This window comes from Sciurus vulgaris (assembly GCF_902686455.1).
Source record: "Sciurus vulgaris genome assembly, chromosome: 10".
Taxonomy (NCBI): Eukaryota; Metazoa; Chordata; class Mammalia; order Rodentia; family Sciuridae; genus Sciurus; species Sciurus vulgaris.
In genome coordinates, this window is record NC_136470.1 from 128,311,204 (window position 1) to 128,336,252 (window position 25,049).

The window sequence follows — 25,049 nt, forward strand, 5'->3', positions numbered from 1 at the left end:
CCAGCCCTCCAGGAGACTTTTAGGTCTGGAGACATCTCGGTGGTCATTACTGGGGAAGTGCTACAGGCACCCAGTGCGGAGAGGCCCGGGTGCTGCTAAGCATCTTACCAGGCACAGCACAGCCCCCAGGGACAACCAGCCTCCAGCCCACTGTGTCCACAGTTGAAATGCCCTGACCTGGCGCAGCACGGTGGCTCAGGTCTGTAATACCAGTGCCTAGGGAGGCTGAGCAGGAGGATCGCAGGTCCGAAGCCAGCCTCAGCACTTAGCGAGGGTGTAACAACCTAGGGAGACCCTGTCTCAAAATAAAAAATAAAGGGGCTGGGAGAGAGCTCAGTCGATAGAGTGCTCGCCTCACAAGCACAAGGCCCTGGGTTCAATCCCCAGCACTGCAAAAAAAAAAATAATAATAATAAATAAAAAAAGCTGGGGGTGCAGCTCAGTGGTTAAGCGACCCTGGGTTCAAACCCTGGAACAAGGAAGAAAGGAGGAGTGGGGAGAGGGAGAGAGAGAAAGAACAGAAAAAAAAGGCCCTGACATAGACAAAGGACTGAAGCCATGAGGCCTGGGGCTCAGTCACAGAACAGAACAGAGAGGCTCTGCAGTTGCCTTAAGTAGGGTCACAGAGAGGGGTGACAAGGAGAACCTAGAAGACACCAAGCCCTAGGGGGCTGGAGGCATTGGACAAGGACATTTGAACCCAAAACCCAGGGTGTGGGGGAGTCCATGAAGGTTTTAAGCAGAGTATGGAAAAAGAAATGAACCTTAAACCCTCAAACTTTTCCTCCCAGTACAAGTCCACAACCCAGATCACTTTTGACATCAGATTTGTAGGGTTTTTCCCCTCCAACCAAGCAAAAAGTCGATTCTGCAGAGGACGTCAGCTGGTCTCCCCTAGTTAAACTGAGCTCTGGCACCATCTACTTAATGATAACGTCAGCTCCCACAGTTGAGGGCTCAGGCCCCAGAACTGCCTCCTCCCTCCTTCAGATGCCAATCACAAACCTCAGGCTGCTTGGCAGGGTTTCTGAGCAACCCACTAGAAATCTGGGTTCCCACCACCTCTCCTGGGGCTTGATGCATATGCTCAAGAGGCTCAGAGAACCCAGAGAAGCACACTGACTGGTTTATTATAAAGGACATTCCGAAGGATACAGAGGAAGAGACTCATAGGTGAGGTGTGGGGGAGGGACCAGGAGCTTCTGTGTCACGTCAGGGCATGCCACCTTCAGGAATCTGCACGTGTTCGCCATCAGGGAGCGCTCTGAACTCTGTCCTTTGGGGTTTTTATGGAGACTTCATTGCGCAGGCATGATTGAAGCATGGACAACCACAGGGAAATGCGATTGGCCCAACAGACGGGTGGGGAGAGCCAGCAAGGCCTGTCTGTTCAGATTCTTCAGCATTCCTTCCCCAGAGATGTGGGGCAGGATCATTTTTGAAGTGAATGATATTTTTTATCACCTACTATCAGAAAAGTAGGTCAGAGGTTGTTGGTTTGGGGAGGGGTTTTGGTGCTAGAATGGAACCCGGAGCCTGTGCATGCCAGGCACATGTTCTAACAGCTGCAGCTCCAGCCCTGAAGAATGTCACAGTGATCAGCAGCACTAAGGCAGAGGTAGGGGAGGAGGAGAGTTTCTGTGACCTTCCTTGAGGAAGAAGTTTTGAACCCCAAAACAGGATGAAAACCAAAGCGAAACAAAATCATCCTTGAAAGACCATCAGAAAGAGGGAGTTGGGATGAGGTTAAGCAGGAGGGAGAAAAGCAGAGGCTCTGGAGCTGGGTAGGCAGCACGCTGTTCCTTGACACTGTGGGAGTAAGGAGAGACTGAGCCAGGAGGCCCGCAGGGTGCAGAAGGAATGGGCTGTCATGCAGGAACACAGGCCAGGGACCAAAGTGAGCTCATCGTCTAATCTGCTGCAGAAGGTCAGAATCCATTTTGATTACAGGCAATGAATGAAATACAGTCCTTGGGGTCAATGAGACAGCCTGAGGGTTAGAATCCTGGTTCTGCCACTTGCTGTGTCTGCTGTATACAGATGTGCAGGCTGATCCCTCACATGTGGCACCAGATCAGGCAGGTGGGGGCCTGCGGGGTGCTGACATTCTACTGGGGCTCTGTACACCGTGCCATTCAGCGTACCTTCTAATCGGCACAGACGTGCCACTAGGCTGGCCACAGTCCAGTAGATACCAGGCAAGTCAGCCCCTCGTGAGCCTGGTTAATCCTTACTGTTGATTAGGGTTGATGAGGATGAAGAACGGATATCGGGGTACAGCTCGGGGGTCGAGCCTTGCCTAACGTGCACAAGGCCCTGGGTTCAGCATCCAGCAGAGGGTCAGCCACTTGGTGAGCCAAACAAAATGATGGTACAAGAAAACAGGAGCCAGACCCTCAGTCGCAATCCCCACTTGTTGCAATTCTTTCTCCCATGGTGGCTGCTCAGGTGACTTTGCACCTGTGCCTTGCTCTCTGAGAGGCACAGGGAGCCCAGGACCCCAAGGCTGCAGCTGAGCAGGCGGCAGGGGAGGCCAGGCTGGGGCATGGCAGTTGCCTGGTGTCCTCACGGTCACCAGGGGTTTCTTCTGTGGTTTTACTCTGAAGGTGTTAGAGGCACCCAGGAAAGTATGCGTCAGCCGCTGCGGGGCTGATTTGTAGAACCTCCATACCAGGCAGAACACGCAGGGCAAGCATGCTGGCTCTCCCCGATCCCTTAGATACGCCGGGCCGTCTTTCAAGCTGAAGGAGCCAAAGGTTTCTGGTTTTCCATCTTGTGTCCCAGTCCTGCCTAGAATCACCAGAATGGGAGCTTGGTGACAACTGCGGCACACCATGGGCCCGACCTTGGGAAGGCACCAATCACTTTAATCTTCATCACACTCTATGTGGTAAGAGCTGCCAAGACTCAGAGGCTGAGTGACAGGCAGGGGGACCAGCTAATAATTGGCAGAGCCTTTCACCTGGGAGGGGCTGAGGAGGGGACTCGGTTGGAAACACTGCAGAAAGCACCCCTCTGGGGCTCTCTGAAACAGTGTCCTCCCAGGTGTCAGAGAGAGCAGGAAGCCCCTCTGGCCAGGGTGTGCTCCCCGCCCAGGAAGTGGCTGGCAGAAGATAGGTCACCTGGTCCTCAAGTGAGGAGTGCGAGCCCCCGGGTTTGGGTTTGTGAGGCCTGGGGCCCAGCACACGGGCGGAGCCTGGAGCTGAGTCCCCGGGGGTCCGAGGGCAGCATTCCTCCGAGGTCTGCAAAGGCCACCGCTTAAAGGCGCAGAGGAGCAGCTGGGAACGAGAACAAAGCGGCCGGCCCCCCTCGGAGGAAGGAAGGAGCGAGCCCCAGGGAACAGCTGATAGCGCTAAGCTCAGCTTGTTTTTTTCCTCGGCTCAACAGTTCTCCTGCCACGGCAAACAAAAGATGTACATTCTGATTCCCTCTTCTGTTTGGATTGTGCTGTCGACTGGATCGGGTTGTGATGAGCGAGGGGAGAGGCATCCGCGGGCGGGTGCTTGCCCGGTGCGCCAGCGCCGGCCGCTGAGGGGCACAGGGCTGCCTCTGCGGCCTCCGGGTCCCTGCCCCGCGGTGTCCTCCCAGCCACACCAGCCTGGCCACACCGGGGCCCTGCAGGGCATTTCTTTTAATGATGGAATTTCACGTTGCCAGTTTTTCAGATTCACTGAGAGCTGGAGGTTTGCTAGTGACCTTGACCTTGAGGTGGGACACACACGCACTTTTTCCTGGATGCGTGTTAAGACGTGACCCTGCCCTCTCAGCTCCACTCAGGACCCTCTCTGCTCCTTCACTGCGGAGGTCCACAGTCCTCTCGCTCAGAGCCACGCTGGGGTGTGCAGAGAGCAGAGTCCGCAGGCCTGGGCACTCCGCTGAGCTCCCAGGAGCCCCAGCTGATAGTGGCAACAATTACCGGGTCACTGGAAGCCAGCCAAAGGAGGCTGTGTCTGCACAGGTGCCCCAGAATAGCAATCTTTTCTTTCTAAATACCTTTATTTTATTTATTTATTTATTTTTATGTGGTGCCGAGATCGAACCCAGTGCCTCACACCTGCCAGGCAAGCTGCTCCACCACTGAGCAACACCCCCAACCCCCAGAAGAGCAATCTTAATCCCACCTAAGGTATCCTTCTTCCTCAAAAGGCAGGGCACCTGAGACAGGGGGCCCAGAAGGAACTAAGGGATACACTTGAGCTTCTGAACAAGAGGGACTTCTTACCACCTGCAGGGGAGGGTGCTGGCAGAGGGACATGGACACGACCAGGCTCTCTAAGCCCTGGGAGGTCTGATGCTGGGTGTACTCTATTTTGCCTGTCCAGGTGTTGACTGTGTGGGCCTGCCAAAGGGCACACCATAAAACCAAAAGCAAAACAAAATGAAGCAAAGAAAAAAAAAGAGCCAGATAAACCACACAGAAAGTCCTCCACTAAGAGGTCTGTGGCTCCAACTCTGGGGTGATCCCTGCGGCCCTGATGATGGCAGTTGTGGTCACATGGACTGAAAGAGACTGTTTGGATGCCACAAAGACTGATGTGCAGGGCCCTTTGTGACTCCAGGGGTTAAACGGAGCAGGGAGAGGTCAGCGTGGTTGGACCTGCCCCATGCTGCCTGGCGCGCTCTCTCCTCCCACCCCGCTCTGAGGAGGCAGCTCACAGAGGACAAATGGCATAAAGGGCAGGCAATTAATTTTTTCAGCTGGAGGCTGAGATGGAATGTGGGTGCTTAGCGTCTGGCATGCGCCTCTAATTCCATTCTCCTCAGTGAAATACCTCCGCTCTTCAAGGAAGTGATGCCCTTCAAAATTCCAGGGCTGACATTTTCTGTCTTTAGGACCAAGAGGTGAATTTAGTCCTGAAAATTATTTGGAATGAATCTAAAGCTTCCCTGCATCCTGTCTCATGCTCTTTCCACTACTACACCAGGGGACCAGAGTGCTGTACAGATGGCAGGCCAGGTCATATATCCCTGGGGAGGGAACAGCATTGTCCCTGAACATGGCTCACTAGCTGGTCCCCATGTCCCAGAAACCTCAGTTGTGTGGAACAGTCCAGCCAAACGGATGAGTACAGAGACTTCACTGGGAAAAGGGGCAGGGAAGCACCTTCGGCAAGTACCAAGGACTTAGTACTTGTCAGACAGGGAAAGGGAGTAGGGGATGCTGAGGGAAAAACTAAATCCTGAAAGGAACCTGGAGGGAGAAGAAAAAGCCACCTCACCTACTTCCATAAAAGGCAGTATACTGTAGTGGTTAAAAGAGCGCATCTGTTGGGACTGGGGACATAGCTCAGTGATAAAGTGCGTGTTTAATTACAAAGGTGCTGAGTTTGGTCCCCAGCATCACATTAAAAAAATTAAATAGAAAAGGAGAATGCTCACCTGTGTTTGAAACTCTGGTGGGTGACTTCGGACAAGGTTTAACCTCTCCTGGTTCAGTTTTCTAATCTGTAAAATGGGGAATAAAAGACTCGTTATCTCATAGGATTATTGTGAAAATTAAACAAGAAATTCACATAAAATACTTAAGAAGAGATTTAGCATGTGATAAGCACTCGCCGATGTTATCCATTACCATCTCCAGCTGTTCTCTTGGCATGCTGAACAACCCTTGGTTCTTGACCAGGTATGTGGCCCACTTTCGCCCTATACCTTCTGAGCAACTGATGTTTATCCAGTGTCCTTGGTAATGATTTTAACCCTGAATCACCCTCTGAAATTTGCTGACTGGAAGAGGGCCATACACAGAATAAGCTTACACTGAATGTTACCAGGTCACTCTTCCCAATGGCCACCATCTTAACTTCTTTGGATGTTGTTAGAGGTTTTCTTCCTGTCTCTCTGACCCCAGCAGAAGAGATGCTTTACCCAGAATGTGAAGTCCAACTGAGCGCTGCGAGACATGAAACTCTAGGTACAAGAATGCCCTCAGCTCCTGCCCACCTCAGTCCCCAGGCGAGGGCAGGCAGGCTGACGTTTTTAGCTGTGTGGCCTCACAGAAGAGACCTACAGATGCTCACAGGAGCGGCGCCTCCAGGAGGTGCTTGGCAGGCTCACCACAGAGTGGAGCACAGTTGCCAAGCTGAGTCCTCAATTAGCTTCTAATCAGGTTTACAGTGTTTCACTCCTACATGCAAACAAATAGTCAAGATCATTTCTAAAAGCCCTCCAAAATGAAAGACAGTCCTAAAACAGAAGAAAAGAACTTCATAGAAAAGAGCAATGACTCAGGAGTAAAAAGAGAATGTTTTTTAAAAACCTGTAGTTAATATCATTTGAGGTTTAAGAGAAGCTGTAACGTTCATGAAAGAAGAACAAATACAATAAAACAAGGACCATTCAAGGAAGAACAACAAAGACATTCAGGAAATAAAAACTGTACCAAAATGTTTGCAGAACAACATGGATAAATCTCAAAAATACTACGTTAAACAAAAGAAGAAAGAGTACCTAACATAAATTCCATTCATATGATATCTAAGAACAGGTCTCTGCTTCCTGATTGTCATGTCTTGAGCTGCCTTCCTCCACCACACCCTTCTGCCATGATGTTCTGCCTCACCTCAGTCCCAGAGCTAGAGTCCGACAGGTAGGGAATAAAACTCTGAAACCATGAGCCAAAATAAACCTTTCCTCCTCTACGTTGTTCATCAGGTCTTTTGGGCACAGTGATGGAAAACACTGACTAAAACAGAAATTGGTACTGCAAAGTGGGGTTGTTGCTGTGACTAACTTGGTCATGTGGTTCAGAAGCCATTGGAGCTGGCATACAGGTGGTACATATTTTGAAAAGTTTCGAGATTCCAGCTAGAGGAGCTTTAGAATGTTGTAAGTGGAGCTTAATGAGTGATTCTTGTGGGAGCCCAGAAGACTAGAATGCCAAGAGGACTGTGGACAGCAGATTATGGTCTGTTGGTGGCAGAATTTGGCATTAACCACATGCTGCTAGTCCTGCAGGAATGTAGAATGCTTGAGTTAGGGAATCACAGAGGCTTCCACCAAGATTTCAAAAGAAGGCCTGGGAGACCAGGCAAAGTATAGCAAGATCAGAGTGGTCTCATGGGGTTTCAAAGGAGGAGGTCCCTATTGGAAATTGGACTACAAGTCATTCGTGTTATATCGTGACAAAGTTTTCTACATTTGGCCCATGTCCTGAGACTTTCTTTGAGGCTCAATTTAAATGTGATGGACTAATAAATCTGGCCGAGGAAATTTTAAGGCAGTACAGCATTCATAAGGAGGCATAGATTAGCCATGTTTACTGTGATAATTGGGAGTAGAAAGCAGAACAGAAAGATTTGAAAAAAATTCAGTTTGGCCAGAAAGGTGCAAGTAAAAATGGGGCTAGGGAGGGTATGTTATTAAAGAGATTATAGTTACTAAAGAGATGCAAAGTTCTTACTGAGTGATAATAAGAAAGATGACTCGAGGGCATCTCAGGAACTGGCAAGACCACACCCACCTGAGGTTCAAGGGTATAAAAGTGAAAATTCCTTTGAGAAGAGTCCCTGGGCGGCTGGGGAGATAGCTCAGTCGGTAGAGTGCTCGCCTTGCAAGCACAAGGCCCTGGGTTCGATCCCCAGCACCGCAAAAAAAAAAAAAAAAAAAAAAAAAAAAAAAAGAGTCCCTGGGGAAACCCTGCTTTAACAGTGGGAAGGAGGGTGCAGGAAGTTGTTTCTCTGTACTCAGCCACACAGGAACTCAGAGGCGGCTACAGCCATGGTCCCAGGAGGCTTGATTACTGCTGGAGATGGTGTAATTAACCATGTGGTGCTGATTCTTCAGGAATGCAGAATGCTGAAGTTAGGGAGTCATGGAGACTTCCACCAAGATGTCAAAGAAAGGACAGAAAAGCCAGATAAAGCAAGGTCAGTTTCTGTAGTCTGCCCCTGAGATTAAGAGACACCAGTAACATGGGATGTCTGCCAAGAAAAGCTGCAGAAATTAAGCAGAAGGAAGTCAAGAGTGGGCTACCAGCATGACCATAGGGGGCAGAGCTACCCAGCCCTTTGGAGAGGACATCACAATGCCATGTGCCCCAGATGCTGGATGTGGAGTAACAGAACTTCTTTGCCTAGCTGGATTTCAGTCTTGCTTTGGTTCCATACCTTCTTTCTATTCCCCTCTTTCTCCCTCTTGGAATGAAAATGTTTACTCTGTGCCATTATATATTGGGTTTATGTAACTTGCTTTTGATCTTTACAGAGGAAAGTATCTGTGAGTTTGCCTGACTCTCAGATGGGATTTTGGACTTGGGCTTTTGGGAAATGCTGGAACTATTCAGACTATGAGAACTCTTCAAAATGGCCTAAATGTACTTTACATTATGTGATGGACATGAGCTTTCAAGGGCCAGGGACAGAAAGTTATTTCGAATATGTAGTGTCCTCCAAACGCCCATGTGTAGGACAACGTGAGAATTTTCAGAGATGAAATGATTAGATTATGAGAAGTGTAATGTGATCCTTGGATTAATTCAGTGATGGATTAACTGGGTGGTAACTGTAGGCAGGTAGGGTGTGGCTAGAGGAAGTAAGTCACTGGAGGCGAAACTTTGGGGTTTGTAATTTATCCTTGGGGAGAAGAGCTCTCTCTGTTTCCTGATTGTCATGTCCAGAGCTGCTTTCCTCTGCCATACCCTTCTGCCATGATGTTCTGCCTTACCTTGTACCCAGAGTTTTGCAGTTGATCAACCATGGGCTTGAACTTCTGAGTCAAAATAAACTTTTCACAAAAAAGAAAGAAAGGAAGGAAGGAAGGAAGAAAGAAAGAAAGAAATGAATCCAAGAACAGACAACACTAATCAACTAATCTATGGTAACAGAAATCAGAAAGTGATTGTCTGAAAAGTGGGGAGGAGAATCGAATGGAAAGAGACTAAAGGGAACTTCTAGATGAATGGACATGTTTTATAATTGATTTAGGTATTACTTATAAAAGCATATTCAATTATCAAAACTTATTGAAGTGTTAGTTATGGGCCAGTAAAAACATTATTTGCAAAAGTCAAAAGTTCAGTGAAGGATTAAACCTCTAGGTCCAGTTATCAATTTACAGGAAATGCAGAGAACAGAGGAACATATTAAATAACACCACAAGGATTCAGTCAGCAAAATCTGACCCTGAAATTCTATAGTTCGGACAGTTATTTTTTCAGCAAAGATTTGCCACGGGATGGATAGAGGAACAAAGAAAAAGCCTGTGTATTTAAAGAGATTTAAGAAACATACTCACCAGATGTGATGGCACATACCTGTAATCCCCGCTACTTTGGGGGTTGAGATAGAAGGATCACAAGTTTGAGGCCAGCCTCAGCAACTTAATGAGACCCTATCTCAGCATTAAAAAAAAATTTACCGTGTGTGTATATTATGTTGAAATGCACTCTACTGTCATATATATCTTAAAAGAACAAATTTTAAAAAGAAGAAAAAATAAAATAAAAGTTTATAGAGGTGTAAAAAAATTTTTAAAGGATTGGGTATTAGCTTTGTGGTAAAGTAGCCCTGGGTTCAATCCCCAGTCCCCCACCTCCAAAACAGGAATCCCACCACCGAAAAAGAAAAAGAAAAAGAAAAGACAAAAAAAAAAAAAAAAAAAAAGCATAAACTAGGAGCAAAAGATAAAGGGTCAAGTTCAGAATTTCCAAAAAAGACAAAATGGAAGGGAGAAAATGATGGAGGGAATCATGCGAGGTGATTTTCAGTACAGACAGCCGTTAGTTTCTGCATGGAGGGCCGGCTCACAGCCAGGACCACGCATGGAAAGAGCTCACAGCACAGTCCGAGGCGCAGACGTGTCACGGTCTGGGTTCCTCTGGGTTCCGGGCCACAGGCCTCCGCCCCTCCCCAGGCCCCGCTCCTGCCTCCCGCCCCCTGGCGCAGCTCCCTGTGGGCAGCGCCTCCAGGCTGAGCTGAAGCCCAGGCTGCGGGGCATGGACCCTGATTTCCTGGGCAGCTGCTAATAGTTGCAGGAGTGGCTCTGGAAACACAAAGTGAGCTCTTCGGGCAAAGCCTTGGCGGATGGAAAGGGGAGAGGGAGGACTGGAGAGCCTTCACCCTCTCCCGGGGATCCACTCCTGGGCCTTCCAGAAGAGTCCCTGGTGCCCCTCGTGGCCTCGCCGCCGGCCTGGCGTCACACCCCCTCCCCCTACATTCCATTATAAAAGTTTTCAAGCAAAGCTGAAAAAATGGCAAGCGCCTGCGAAATACCCGCTACCTAGAACCTGTCGCTGACGTTCTCAGTACCTTTCTTGAGCTGCGATTTAAATACCGTCACACCCGCCCTCGCAGATCGACTGGCGTCTGGTATATTCACAGAGGAGCACAAACGTCACTGGATCAGTGGAGGACGTTCTCTTCACCCCCAGAAGAAACATGTCCCCTTGAGCAGTTACTCCTGTTCTCCCCCCCACCCCCCATGGAATCCTCTGTTTTGGACATTTGATATAAATGAAAATCATGCGCTGTCCAGTCATTGGTGACCGGCTTATCGTCTTCAGGGTTTGTCTATAGTGTGGCAGGTCTCAGCGCGAGTCTTTCGCATGGCCAGACACCATCCCGCTGTGTACCAGGCGCATTTTACTGGGTGTGCTTTGTCACATGTCTGGCTGTCTATTAGTCCTCTCTCCATCCAGTTAATCTGTTCCGTTTTCAAGTGAGCTCGCCAACCCTCACATTTTCAGCTTGCCGTCATCCAGCTCATGTCACACGGTTCCCAGGAGGACAAAGCGGGTGGGGAGCTGACGTCTTTACCCACCTGCTTTCCGAGGCAATGGAGGCAAGGAGGAAGGGAGATTGGGAATGGAATTTGCTACCACGATATTTAAAGTGTCTCGATCTCATCCACATCTCTCCCTCCAGTCCCCGGCCATTCATGGCCTTCCATAGATCCTATATTTAAACAATGCAAATCCCTTGAAGTTCCCTGAGCACCTCAATGTTCCTGACTACAACTCTTGCAAGTGCTAATTACCTGGATAACCTTCTAGGTAGAACAACTTCCTCCTCTGTGATTCAGCTCTGCTGTGGCTCTTCAGGGACCATCCTACACACACACACATACACACACACACACACACACACACGCCCTCCCCCTTACCATTTACCATTCGCTCTACTTTACCGAATTAACCTTTTGACCTGTCTCCACCAGTCTCTGACTCCTCAAGGGAAGGGGCCAGGCCTTATAGGGCCTGGTATCCCTGGAACTCATTGCAGGATGTGGCTTCATAAAAGCTTGCTGGATAGTGATTAGATATTTTCTAGTCACCATCTTTACAGTTGTTTATTCAACAAACGTTTTGTTGGGCATGCAACAAGTGGTCCTGTGGGTTTGGATACAAAGATGAATAAGACTCTCCTGGGCCTCACAGACGCCTACGGGACGCTGTTGTCTGGACAAATACAAAACCAGACAAGATGCCAGGACAACAGATGTAAACCGGGGCCGTCCCAGGCAAACCGGAACACATGGTCACCCAAATTACACACCAGCCTGGATGAAAACAGCAGAGCCACGCTGACTCACACCCACCGGTAGGGCCCAGTCACCTCCAGACTCTTTCAGAGGCAAGTGCTCTGCCCTGAACTACATCCGCAGCCCCCAGAACGTTCTTCCTCAGGCCAATTGTTCAGCAGCGCTCAGGCCGTTTGTTTTCTCCTTGTTATCCATGTAGAAATTAGGCATGAAATTTCATATTCCTCAATTATTGCATATACTGAAAACATAAGCAATTCCACAGCAAGTCACTTAATGAACAGTTAAAATACTATTGACCTTTTTTGATATACTTTCTGGTACACATGGTTGAAACCGGTGGGTTAGACCCGTGACATGCATAAGTTCCTTAACAGACTGGTTTCCCGTATTCGTTGGTGGGCCTTTGGGCATTTCCAGCCTGTGACCATTAGGAATAATGGAGCTATGAACATCTCAACATAGATCCCTTTTTCTTTTCTTCCGAGTCATGTCTTTGAGGGATGTTCTCCAAAGTTAAATAACCTGGTTGGAGAACAGGAAGTTGATGCCTTTCACTTCCTGTTGCTCTGTGTCGTGCTGACTCCTAAAACTGAGTCAATTTGTAGAGCACATTTGTCTGTTTTTCACATCTCTGTCAGTAATCTGTTACTATTTTTATGTATTAATAAAATCTTATAGCCAGGTGAGGTGGCCCCAGCAACTCAGGAGGCTGAGGCAGGAGAATCACAAGTTCAAAGCCAGGTGAAAAGTGAGGTGCTAAGCAACTCAGTGAGACCCTGTCTCTAAATAAAATACAAAACAGGGCTGGGGATGTGACTTGGTGGTCAAGTGCTCCTGGGTTCAATCCCAGATACCACCAATAAATAAATAAATAAATAAAAGATTATAGACATTTCAGGGTGTTCTTTCTTTGCACTTTTTAATTGCTATAGGAGTTATTCATTGTACTTTAACCAAAAGCAATTACATTTTTGTGAAAACATTTTATAATATAAACATATACTTTATATTTACAAGGCATGTTAGAGGTATTCATTAAATATTTGTTCAACTAATGAATGTATTAAAATCACATGCAGTTAGGCTAAGGATGCAGCTAAGCAGCAGAGTGCTCTCCTGGCAAGTGTGAGAGCCCTGGGTTCTATCTCTGTACTGAAAAAAAAAAAAAAATCACACGCAGTCACAAAAAGATAAAGACCACATGATGCACCTTGTACAAGGCCCCTAGAGTAGGCGGCTTCACCAGGGCAGGAACTAAAAAGGTTTTTGCAGGGGTGGGGAGAGGGGCAACAGGGAGTTTATGTTTAATGGCTACAGAGTTTCTGTTTTTTAAGATGGAAAGAGTCCTAGAGTTTGGTCTCAAAACAATGTGAACATATTCAAAGAGCACTGAAAAATTTTATGTGTCTTATTGCACATGTCTTATTTTTTTCTTTTTTTCTTTTCCTTTTTTGGTACCAGGGATAGAACCCAGGTTGCTTAACCACTGAGCAACACCCTCAACCCTTTTTATATTTTATTTAGAGACAGGGTCTCACTAAGTTGCTGAAGCTGGCTTTGAACTCTCAATCCTCCTGAGCCACTGGGATTACAGGTGTGCACCACTGTGCCTGGCTACAAAAATATTTATGTGTGTGTGTGTGTGTGTGTTTGTGTGTGTGTGTGTGTATTTATCTCAGTTATCATTTTGTGTACTTTGTCAGTAGAAGCATATCTACTATACCTACATGTACACACACCACATATGCACACACATGTATAGTCATACATATTAAATGAAATTTCATGTGAAATCCTGGGATTTTCTCAATAAAATGGCAGTGTTAATTATTCAATGCAGAGATAAACAAAGATGTGTGATATTAATGTAATTGCACAGCAAAAAGAATAAGAAACATCCTTGAATAGATAACATGAGCATTCAATATTAGGAAGTTCTTGGCCTTAAAGAAAAATCATATGCATCTAGTTTTCCATTATCTTTGAATTTTAAAGAAAAAAAGTTTAGGGACTCTTAGAGACATCAAATTGAAGATGGGGATGTGGCACTCCTGGGTTCAATCCCAGGTAACATAAAAAAACAAACAAAACAGGGTTTAAAATGAGGGGGTGCTACTGTAGCTTAGTAGTAGAGTGCTTGCCTACTGTGTGAAAGGCCTTGGGTCTGATCCCAGGTAGGGAGGAGGGAGAGATAAGGAGAGGCTGAGTGATGTTCTCACTTCAAGAGAAGCCACAGCTGTCGCTTCTATAATGACCCCAGCCAACAACTCTTTATGTTCCCACTGGTCAGAATGAACCACATGGCCTCCCCTTGGCTGCACCAGAGGCTGCTGGGAAATGGAACAGGTTAGATGCATTGTCACCCCCAAGTAAGTTGGGGTTCCCTTGACGAGAAGAGTGAGGGAGAGTGGGTACTGGGAGGCAGCCAGAAGTGTCTGCTGCACTCACCCCTGGGTCTCTGTTCTGCTGTTTGGGCGACAGGCTGGAACCAATGGTTACATGGCCCCTGAAATCCTGATGGAAAAGGCGAGCTATTCCTACCCTGTGGACTGGTTTGCAATGGGATGCAGCATTTACGAAATGGTGGCTGGACGAACACCGTTCAAAGATTTCAAGGAAAAGGTCAGTAAAGAGGATCTCAAGGAAAGAACCATGAAAGACGAGGTCGCATTCCACCATGAGAACTTCACGGAGGAGACAAAAGACATCTGCAGACTCTTCTTGGCTAAGAAACCAGAGCAACGCTTAGGAAGCAGGTAAACTACCACACCACAGAGGTGATCTCTGACATCAGCACTGCCCAAGCCACGTGGAGAACATTTTGAATTCTTGGCAAGTCCTGAAAGTATCATTATTTTTCTAATGTAATTTGCACATTATATGATTAAGAATTTTATATGCTTCAAATGGTATTGCACTTGATCTGAAACTATCTCCAAGATATATTTTAATGGAAATGAGGTCCAAGGCAGCTTGCATTTAAGAAAGAGAGAGAGAGAGAGAGATCAAGCTAGGCATGGTGGTGCAACCAAATTGTAATCCCAGCAACTTGGAAGACTGAGGCAGGAGGATGGCAAGTTTGAGGTCAGCCTCAACAACTTAGAATAATATCTTTTTTAAAAGTTAGGAATGTTAAAAAAAAAAAAAAGTTAGGAATGTAGCTCAGTGGTAGAACCCTTGTGTAGCATGTTCAATCCCCAATACTGAAAAAAGAAAAAAAGAAAAGAAAGACAAGATCAGACCTCTGGCAGTGGGTACCTAATGTCAGGCAGGGGGAAAATTGAGGAGCTTTAGATTCACAGACATGGATACATGCCCAAGTTCTACTATAGATACTGGTCACTTTATACCAGCCAATTACTTACTCTGAGTTTCAATTTTTTCACATAAAATCGGGGCAAGAGCAATGGTTAATTTGATGTGTCAACTTGGCTGACCATAGTACCCAGAAATTTGATCGAACATTATTCTAGATATTTCTGCACAGGTTTTTAGATGAGATTAATACTTCAATCCACAGACACCGAGTAAGGTAGACCACGCTCCATAATGTGGTAGGCCTCATCCATTCAGTTGAAGACCTTAAGAAAAACAGATGAACCTCCCTACAGGAAATGAGAACTTGGCAGCAGAGCCCTTTGGGGCTCAGCCTGCAACTCTCTCCTGTCTGCAGTCTGTGGGCCTACCCCACAGGGCAAGCCCGTCTCAACTGTAAGAGCCAACTCTACAGTAAATTCCTCTCCCCCACCCCCATCCACACATATGCGGGCACGTACGGGCACACAAACACACACACACACACACATGTGACTAACAGACGATTAGAATTTAAAGCTTAGATACCATCTCAATAGAAGAAGTGGAGAGGAAGAAACACACGGACAAGCAATGACCTTCAGGGAAGACAGAGGAGCCTTGGAAGGCTAGGTGGGAGATTCAGTTGTTGGTTGGTGACAATTTCTGTTTAGGTATGGCACTGACTCCTGTTGCCAGGGAGAAGTCAATCTTCCCTGTTTGGAAAACTCTCGGGGAGGGGGTTTAAGACCGTGGAGTTATTTTGGAAGCTCTCTGCTTTTAGGCAGATGGGAGAATTCAGAACCTACATCTCTTGATTCTTAAACCCCTTCGGTTCAAAATAGCTGGGACAGTGGCACACTACAGACCCTTCTGCTTCCTGTTGGCCCTGTCTCTTCACAGAGCTCTAAGTTTCTGATACATCTGAGAGCAAGTATTATTAATTATTATTCATTTGTTCTAAGAGACAGATGATATTTTGAATATCTTATATTACTTTAATGGAATTTTTAAAATCAAAGAAATACACAAATATTTGGGCTCAGTGTAGAGCACTTGCCTAGCATACACAAGGCCCTGGGTTTGATCCCCACCCCAAACACACACACACACACACACACACACACACACACACACTCACACACACACACACACTCAGATGCACACACATTATGAAACCTACAACCACAAAGTAGTATGCCTGATTTTGAATATAGTACCATGTTATGGTTTGGATCTGAATGTCCCCTAAAAGATCATGTGTTAAAGGCTTGGTCCCCAATGCAGCAATATTCAGAGATGGGACTTCTGGGAAATGATTGTGTCATGAGGGTTTTGATCTCATCAGTGGATTAATTCATTTGATGGATGGATAATTTGAATGGACTTCTGGGATGTGATAGAAACTATGTGCAGGTGGGGCACGGTTGGGAAAGCAGGTCACTGGAGGTGTGTCCTCAGGGACTATATCTTGTCCCTGGCCCCTTCCCCCCATCTTCTGTCTCTCTCTGGGCTTCCTTGCTGCATGAACCAAGCAGCTTTTCTCCTCCATGCCCTTTTGCTGAGATGTCCTGCCTCACCTCAGGCCCAAAACAATGGAGCCAGCGAACCATGGCGAACCATGGACTGAAAGTTGTGAAATGATGAACCAAAATAAACCTTTCCCGCTTCAAGTTGTTATTGTCAGGTATTTTGGCACAATGACAAAAAGCTCATTAACACACACCAGAACTTAGCAGCCAAATTCTAAATCTCCCAAGTGGTTGCCACTGGAGGCTCTAGGACACGGTTTGAACAGGGAAGCAAGCATTTAATTTTTGACCTGTTTCTTAATTGTCTTTTTCAGTGCTGGGGTTGAAGCCCAGAAGCTCACAAATGCTAGCGCTCTACCACTGAGCTATACCTGCAGCCCTGACCTGACTTTTTAAAAATAACCCACCAATTATAATGTACCAATAAAAAGGGAAAGAGTCCTCCTTTATGATTCTTATTTAAAGTTTTTTTACTGTATTGTATGAAAATATATTTTGAGTATATATCACAAAAACTCTGTCAACTTCATCAACAGGAAATATCACTTGATTTTTTTTTGCGGTGCTGGGGATTGAACCCAGGGCCTTGTGCTTGCGAGTCAAGCACTCTACCAACTGAGCTATATCCCCAGCCCTTGATTCTTAAATAAATACAAACAAAAGTGGCTAACCAAAATTAATTTGTAGTAACTTTTAAAGCCAGACCTATGACCAAACTAACTAGTATTTTGAAATTAGATCCTTCATTCTGTGGAAATAAAATGTAAAGCAGATTTTCCTCTGTAGATTCCAGCGTTGTATTAGGTCAGAATAAGCCATGTTACGATAACAAGCGAATCCCAAAGTCTTAACAGCTTCCAATGAAAAGAATGATTTCTCATCCACACACAGTCCATGACACAGTCCACTGCTCCCCAGGGGGTCTCTCTTCCAAGCAGTGACTCAGAGACCCAGACTGCTTCCATCTTCAGCTCCACCAGAACTTGTGGCTCCCAGTCACAGGGGCTAAACAGAAAGCAGAGAACTCACGGAAGCTTGTCTTACCTCACCTGGGAAGCGAAACACTTCACACACCACCTCACACACACTTCTGTCCACTGGAACTTGTCCTCAGGTCCTGAGGACAAGGGTGAAGGAGCTGGCTAGTGTTGTCCTCTTTGTTCCCAGGAAGGAGAGGCGACCCAAATATGGTGTCCACTGACCATCATGGATAGTCTCGACTGTCGTGGCTCTCAAGGTCAGGGGGTCTCAGAGGGCACACAAACAAGGACAGCCAAAATGTGGGATGGGAGGGGGTGCCATCTCTCCAGATGACTTCCCTAAAGGGACACCACCCGCTTGGATGCCTCAATCCACAGGTTTGATCACAAATCTATGGCAGTGCTTTGTAAGCCCACTTCCGTTTTGTAAAATGAAACAGCAGCCAGCTTTTCCCAGAAGATGCCACCTTAACATGCTGGATCATGGCCGGAAGCTGCTTCATTAAGCAAAGTCATTTTCCAAAGTGTCTGCTGTTGTGAGTGTTTTGAATAAAACTGTTGACGACATTAGAGAAGAGGCATATCAGAAACATCTGTTCAGGGAAAGAGAAAACCTTCCCACATTTCCATGTCAACTCTTTGTATTTTTAAGAGGTTCATTCAGATGAGATCCTGTTCGCTTTAGGTAGTGGTATCCTCCCCAGGCAAGGCAAAGACCTGGACAGCGAGCAGTAGAGAGGCCCAGGGCCCCTCCCGCCTGCGTCCATAAGCATTCAAAATACATTAAGCCTCTCTCCATCTTTAGCGTCCCCAAAGAGGATTTCCATCTTTGCCTTGACAAGTCTGGGAGTTAACTTGACAGAGAAGTCAAAAGCTTTTCCAGGTATTCACAGGGTCTCCAGACAGAGTCAACTATGATGTTTGTAATAAAGTAAAAGGAGAAGACAATTGGAGATTTTTTGTTTTGTTCTGATCCATCCATGTGGCAGAACAAGAGCAAATAACTAGGCAAACCTCTGGCTTCAGGGCTTCTTTAACACAGAATTCCATGCCGGCAGCCCTGTTCTTGGCACGTCAGCAGGCTGAATCCCACGGTGTGGTCCTCATGTATGGGCAAGTGAGTCTCTGCTCCATGAGGGTTATAAAAGTCTATTGTCATCTTTGTGTGGGGTTCAGCCACACAAGAGCCTCTGTTAATGCTCTGGAATATATTCCAATCTAACAACAAGATTTTCCTGCACCTGTCTGTTGGGACTTTACAAGAAAATGCTGCCTCCACAGGCAGCCTCTCCTCCCTGGGGGTCCAAAGTGCCCTGCAAGACAAGGAGCCAAAGAGCAGCTCACCAAGCTGCCGGGAAACAGTTCTGCGGCCAAAGCCCCTGTGTGCTACTTCTAAAGACAGTGCAGTGGCAGAGCTGCTAGTGCAGAAGAGCAAAGTGATCAGCCTCGTGGCTGCCTGGACCCCAGAGTAGGGAGAGGAAGCTGGGAAGCCTGGTCTCCATTGGCAGCATCAGCAACATGTGAAGGCATCAGGCACAAGGCATGGGTCCTGCCCTCCGGGGCATCTAGTTGGGAGGAGAACATAAAGGCCATCTCACAGTGACATGTGGTTCCCTTTTCTTTCATAATTACTTGTCAAAGGGCTGTGCAACATCCCTGAAGGACACACCAAGGTCGCCTGGACCTGGTTCACTTGACATGCTATTTGAGAACTGTTCATCATGGCCTGCAACTCTGGAGATGTCCACGCTCCTAGACGCTCTCCATTTATGATGAGTGAATTCCAAGGGCCACTCCCAGGTGCACGGCTAGGTACGAGAGCAGAGCATGTAACAAGTTAAAAATAAAGGCATTAGAAACCAGGTCACCACATGCTGCCAAAGTGTCACACTGCAAGTGCAGAGCTGGTCCCCTCACCGTCATTTGAATGTCACTGTCACATCTCACCTCTGGTCATCTCACCGATCAGTCTGCTGTACTTTGTGATCTGATGGTGGTGAAGGGGCAGAGGGGTCTCGAGGAGATTCTGGAGAAGCCCTCAATTCGTTCCCAAAAAGCCTTTTTGATATCCGGAAGGGAAATGTAAAAAGGGAAATGAGGAATGTGAGTAATTTCTCCTCAGGTTGATTTATGACAGAAACTGGCTTCTTCCAATGGAAGACATGACTTAATCAGACCAGAAAATGCATTCACATAAAAGAAAAAGAAAAAAAATTGTTCTGAATCCAATGCCACAAACAGCCCTCTTTTTATGTTGTTAAAACCTGGATTTAAGAGAAAATGAGAAGTGTGGCAGCCAGCCCCTGAGACTGTCCCCAAGGTCCCCATCTCTGCCTAATCCCTTCCCGAGAGTGTAGGCTGGGCTTCCTGACCTGCTTCTACCAAATGGAATATGGCAGAAATGATGAGGTGCCAGTTCCAAGATCAGGCTATAAAGACTGTGGCTCCTGTTTGGGGGCCTGCTATCTTTGTTTCTGTCCCTCCTTCTTTCCCTCTGCCATGGAGACAGTCAACTGCAAAGGTACAGGCAGCTGTGGTCAGAGATGGCGTCGTTGACTGATAACCACATGGGTGGGCTTGCAAGCAGATGCCCCAAGGTCAGGGGGACCTTCACATGAGACCACAGTCCTGGCCACCATACTGCAACCCTGCTGGAAATCTTGAGCCAGAGACACTCAGCTAAGCCATGTCCACAATCTTTTCTCACAGAAACCATGAGATAGTAAAGTTTGTTGTTTTAAGTCACTAAACTGGGGGGCAATTTGTTCCACAGCAATAGACAGCTGACACCAGAGGTCATGACATTGGAAACATACTTTCCCCTTTGTCCTAAGGCAAGTAGTGGACGAGTTCTAGGCTAGAGAGGAAGGTTCCATCACACTAATGACTATAGTAACTGTGATCTCAAGCACCAAATGTGTCCTCATTCACTCTATCACAAATTGCTAATGGATTGGGATTTATTTATTTTTTTCCACTTTTTGTTGGTTGTTTTGTTCGTTGGTGGTACTGAGACTGAACCCAAAAGGCTCTACCACTGAGCTACATCCCCGGTTCTCTTTATTTTTGCTCACTGTTATTTTTATTTTTTGTTGTATTAGGGATTGAACTCGGGGGCACTCTACCACTGAGCCACATCCTTAGCTCTTTTATTTTTTATTTTGAGACAAGGTCTCCCTAAGATGCAGAGGCAGGCCCCAAAGGTGCCATCCTCCTGCCTCAGCCTCCCTGGTCCCTGGAGATTACAGGCATGGGCCACCGCTCCCAGCCCCACAGAATTTTCCGGGTGCTCCATGAAACACCAAGCATTAGTCACTCCTCCAGTGCGCGACATCTTCACGGTGCAGGGTGTCTGCAAACATGCGAGTGCTCTGTCTGCGCACTGTGGGGTTCGGGGGCCTTTTCAGAGTTGCCCTTTATGTCACCGAATGGTCTTTTCAGGGAGATGAGTTGTGAGAAACGGTGCCGCCCACACGGCGTTGGTGGGACGTGCTCCAGGTGGGTCCACTGACCTGCCCCGGGCTGACCATCTTCTCTCTTGGCAGAGAGAAGTCCGACGACCCCAGGAAACACCCTTTCTTCCAGACCGTGAACTTCCCGCGCCTGGAGGCCGGCCTGGTGGAACCCCCGTTCGTGCCGGACCCCTCGGTGGTTTACGCCAAGGACGTCGATGAAATCGACGACTTCTCCGAGGTTCGGGGGGTGGAATTCGATGACAAAGACAAGAAGTTCTTCCAGAGATTTGCGACAGGTGCTGTCCCCGTGGCGTGGCAGGAAGAAATCATAGAGACGGGCCTGTTCGAGGAACTGAACGACCCCAACAGGCCGGTCGGGGACGGGAAGGGCAGCTCCTCCAGGTCCGGGGTGTGCCTGTTACTCTAGAGGGTCCTGCGAGCAGGCGGGGAGCACCTCCCGGGGTCCTCGGGCCCCCATCTGCCGACCCGGCCCGAGCAACTGGGAGGGACGCTGCACACTGCAGCGTCAGGAATGGCGGGCTCAAGGCTCAGGCACGGTCTCTCTCTCTCTCTCTCTCTCTCTCTCTCTCTCTCTCTCTCTCTCTCTCTCTCTCTCTCTCTCTCTCTCTCTCTCTCTCTCTCCATAAAAATCAGTCAAGTCTGAGTTGTCACTGAGGGCTGGGAAAAGAAACACTCAGGTTTATTTTGATAAACTACAAGCCTGAGCCCTTCGCCATCCGGTCCCTGTGAATTACGCAAAGTCCCAGGGACAGAGAATGGAACTTTGTGGTGTGCCCAGAAAATGAGTATTTGCAATTCTTAGTAAATAATCATTTTAGTTTTCCTTTGTTTATATTCTTTCTTCTCCCCATCCTTCAGCATTCTGTCTGCTTCTGTACTTATGAAAAGGATTTCGAAGCTGGAAATAAATGTCCCTTATGTTCTCCCTCAACAGGAATGGATTATTAATATTTTGGCAAGAGTCTGGGTTACAGGATGATTTTCAATTTCACTGACAGTTTATTTCTCTCTCTCTCTTTTTTTAATGTTTATTATTATAATGTTCAAGCATATTAAATGTAAATTTCTGCAAGAATAATTCTATAAGTTTAGCTGAGGCTTTTAAGTAATATACTATACATTGCTTATACATGCAATTTTATCTTCCATCTGTTCCCAAACTTTACTGCAATTTGGAATTGCCTAGGGATCTTTTCAAAATTAATGCCTGAGTCTTATCCCCACACATTCTGATTCCTACCCCTAGGTATGAAGTACAATCAGAGAATTTAGATTTTCAAAAAATTCCCAGATGATTTTAATATGGAGCAAATTTTGATAAATGTGCTGGGCATGGTGACTGATGCCTGTAATCGCAGCTGCTCTGGAGGCTGAGGCAGGAGGATCACAAGTTGGAGGACAGCCTGGGCAATTTAGTGAAACCCTGTCTCAAAATAAAAGTTTAAAAAGAGCTCCAGATATAGAGAGAGTGCTTGCTTGGCTTATTCAAGGCCCTGGGTTCTCCCCAGTACCACACACACACACACACACACACACACACACACACACACACAGTACATTTGGTAGATGCGTCATGTAGATGTACATATTATTACATATGGGTCTTGTGTTAGTGAGCTTTGTGTTACTATAATAAAATGCCCAAGATTATCAACTTAAGAAGAAAAAAGGGTTATTTTGGTTCTTGGTTTTGGAAGTTTCCATCCATAGTTGGTTGGCTCCTTGCTCTGGGGCCTAAGGCAAGACAACATGACATGGTGGGAGTCTAAGTCCATGATAGTGGAAGAATCTTAGCTTGGAGCATCAGGGAAGCAAGAGAGAGGAAGAGGAAGGGCCCAGGTCCCACTGTCCCCTTCCAGTGTGTGTTCCCAGTGCCCTAACTTACTCTCACTGGGCCCCACCTCAAAGATCCCACCCACTCAATAGCACCACAGGCTCCAACGTGGGTTCTGGGAGGATCTTGTCCAAACCATAGCAGGTCTTTATTTTGGTTACTCCAAACTCCAGTCGTACATTTTGACAGCAACTTTTCAAATACCAAAACCATGTGGTTTCAACAGTGGCAGTATGAATGAAACTGAGGATAGGTGGCATTCATCTCAAAGATTCTCCTGCCCTTGCACCTTTGAGCTCCTCACATATCTTGGGGGGACGATCTCTTGGTTAGTCCAAGGCCTCAGGAGACACATGGAATCAGAAACTGGTGGCCTCATTTCATGTGCCCAGCCAGGATTATAGAGTGTGTATTTCCTAAAAAGCCCCCCAGAAGTGAGAAGACAAAGGTTAAAAACAATATTTGAAACACAAATATAAATCTGGGTGATATATTTTCTAAAAACAGAAAAGGTAGATATGAGCACAAGGAAATCTCACTTGTCCCAATGGTGAAACACTTGGTTGAAGTCATTTTTCAAGTTTTGTCTCTTGAGGACCCAATCCAAGCTTGTAAAGTACAAGGCCAAAAAAAAATGTTGGTTAACTGGAACCCAGCTGACAGTAATCCCCAAGTGCAAGACAGCATTAACCGTATCTGGAGCGAAAAAGGTGAGACCCTGGGAGCAGAATCCTAGCTCAGTGCACAGGCTACACCCCCGCACCACTCCTAAACCTCAGCGCGCTGTCTGCTGTGCTGAAGCCCCACACTGCAGAGTCTCCAAGGCAGGACTCAGGAGTATCCAGCAGATCCTTCCTAAGACAAGAAAGTAGATTGAAATTTGGTATCCTTCCTTTCTTTCTTTCTTTCTTTCTTTCTTTCTTTCTTTCTTTCTTTCTTTCTTTCTTTCTTTCTTTCTTTCTCTCTCTCTCTCTCTCTCTCTCTCTCTCTCTCTCTCTCTCTCTCTTTCTTTCTTTCTTTCTTTCTTTCTTTCCTGGTTCCAGGGATTAAACCCAAGGGCACTCAACATCACTGAGCCACATCCCCAGCTCATTTTTTTATTTTTTATTTTGAGAACAGGGTCTTGCTAAATGACTTAGAGCTTCGCTAAATTGCTGAGGCTGACTTCGAACTTGGGAATCCTCCTGCCTCAGCCTCCTGAGCCACTGGGATTACAAACATGAGCCACCACACCCTGCTAAAACTTGGTCAAATTTCTAACAAGTCTATTTAACAAAAAAATGGATTAGCAGTTAACAGAAATTCAATTATCCAGAGCAATCCAATAGAGTTCAAAGGATTTGGCTTTACAAACACTAGATGTTTAAAAACAATGCCTTGTTGGGCATGGTGGCAAATGTCTGTAATCCCAGTGACCCGGGAGGGCAAAGGAGGAGGATTGAAAGTTTCAGGCCAGATTTGGTACTTCAGCAAGACCGTGTCTCAAAATAAAAAATAAAAAGGGTTGGGAATGTAGCTCAGTGTTCCCAGTAACACACACACACACACACACACACACACACACACACACACAACAAACAGCCCTTTTTAGAAATGGACAAAAACCAATGAAACTCCACGTTTCGTACAACAAGAAGAATGGAATCCTAATTACCAAAATAAGTTATACTTCACGTATGTTTAATGTGTCAAAATATACTCTATTGTTATGTATATCTGCGAATTTTTAAAAGGGGAAATAAAATTTTTAAAAAGGGGAATAAAAGTAACTTGTAGAAATTGCATTCAGCAAGAGACCAAGCACCACACAGAGGGTTGGAGAACTCAGGTTTGTTTACACCGGTGGACCCAGAGGAGCTACTGCCCTGAAAATCTGGGCTTCAAGCTGAGGTTCCATGGGGTTATTATAGGAAATTTGACGTCCTACCTTAGCCGTGACAACCTTGGTGGGTTTGACTTCTTGGTCTATTTGACCAAGGGCCCTGGGCAGGAATTCTTGTGATAAGCAGTTCACAGATGCAGAACAAAGGCACGAAACACACCCAGCAGGGACAAAATGGCCTTTACTACAGGCAGCAGGAATGCAAGAGAACTTAGGTTTACATCCCGAAAAGCTGCAAAACAAAAAGCAAACAAAAAAACCCAGCATAGAAATGTTACAATTTGAATGAGCATTTACTCTCACAGAGACCAGGAATCAAATAGCACTCTTACACTCTCACAAAGACCAAAGCTAAAAGGCCGTATTTCCCTCTTCCTAACTACTTCCTTAAAATCAATAAATTAATTAAAATGGACAAAGGACTCGAAGAAAGACAAAACAATAGTAAGTAAATAAAAGTAATATCTTGTTGCCTTGGGCCCTTAATGTAAATATTCACTGCTTTTGATAAACTTTAAATACAAATCCGTTTCATTTCTTAGAACTGACCCAGGAAGATAATTGAATAAGTGG

General features: G+C 46.4%; 1 protein-coding gene and 1 long non-coding RNA gene across 2 annotated transcripts in view; one reads left to right on the forward strand and one right to left on the reverse strand.

The window, feature by feature from the left end:
* Positions 1-21,299, forward strand: part of GRK7 (G protein-coupled receptor kinase 7) — a 33,394-nt gene extending 12,095 nt beyond the window's left edge. The window contains exons 3-4 of the mRNA XM_079154922.1: positions 13,960-14,234; positions 20,830-21,299. Coding sequence (XP_079011048.1) covers positions 13,960-14,234; positions 20,830-21,166 — 612 coding nt within the window. The 3' untranslated portion in view covers positions 21,167-21,299. The remainder of the gene's footprint in view (positions 1-13,959; positions 14,235-20,829) is intronic.
* Positions 21,300-22,438: 1,139 nt separating this feature from the next.
* Positions 22,439-24,704, reverse strand: LOC306638075. Its single transcript, XR_013757349.1, has 3 exons — positions 24,522-24,704; positions 23,134-23,290; positions 22,439-23,010 (listed from the first exon to the last, which is right to left on the reverse strand). It is a non-coding gene; the product is annotated as an uncharacterized lncRNA (long non-coding RNA).
* Positions 24,705-25,049: the final 345 nt, after the last annotated feature.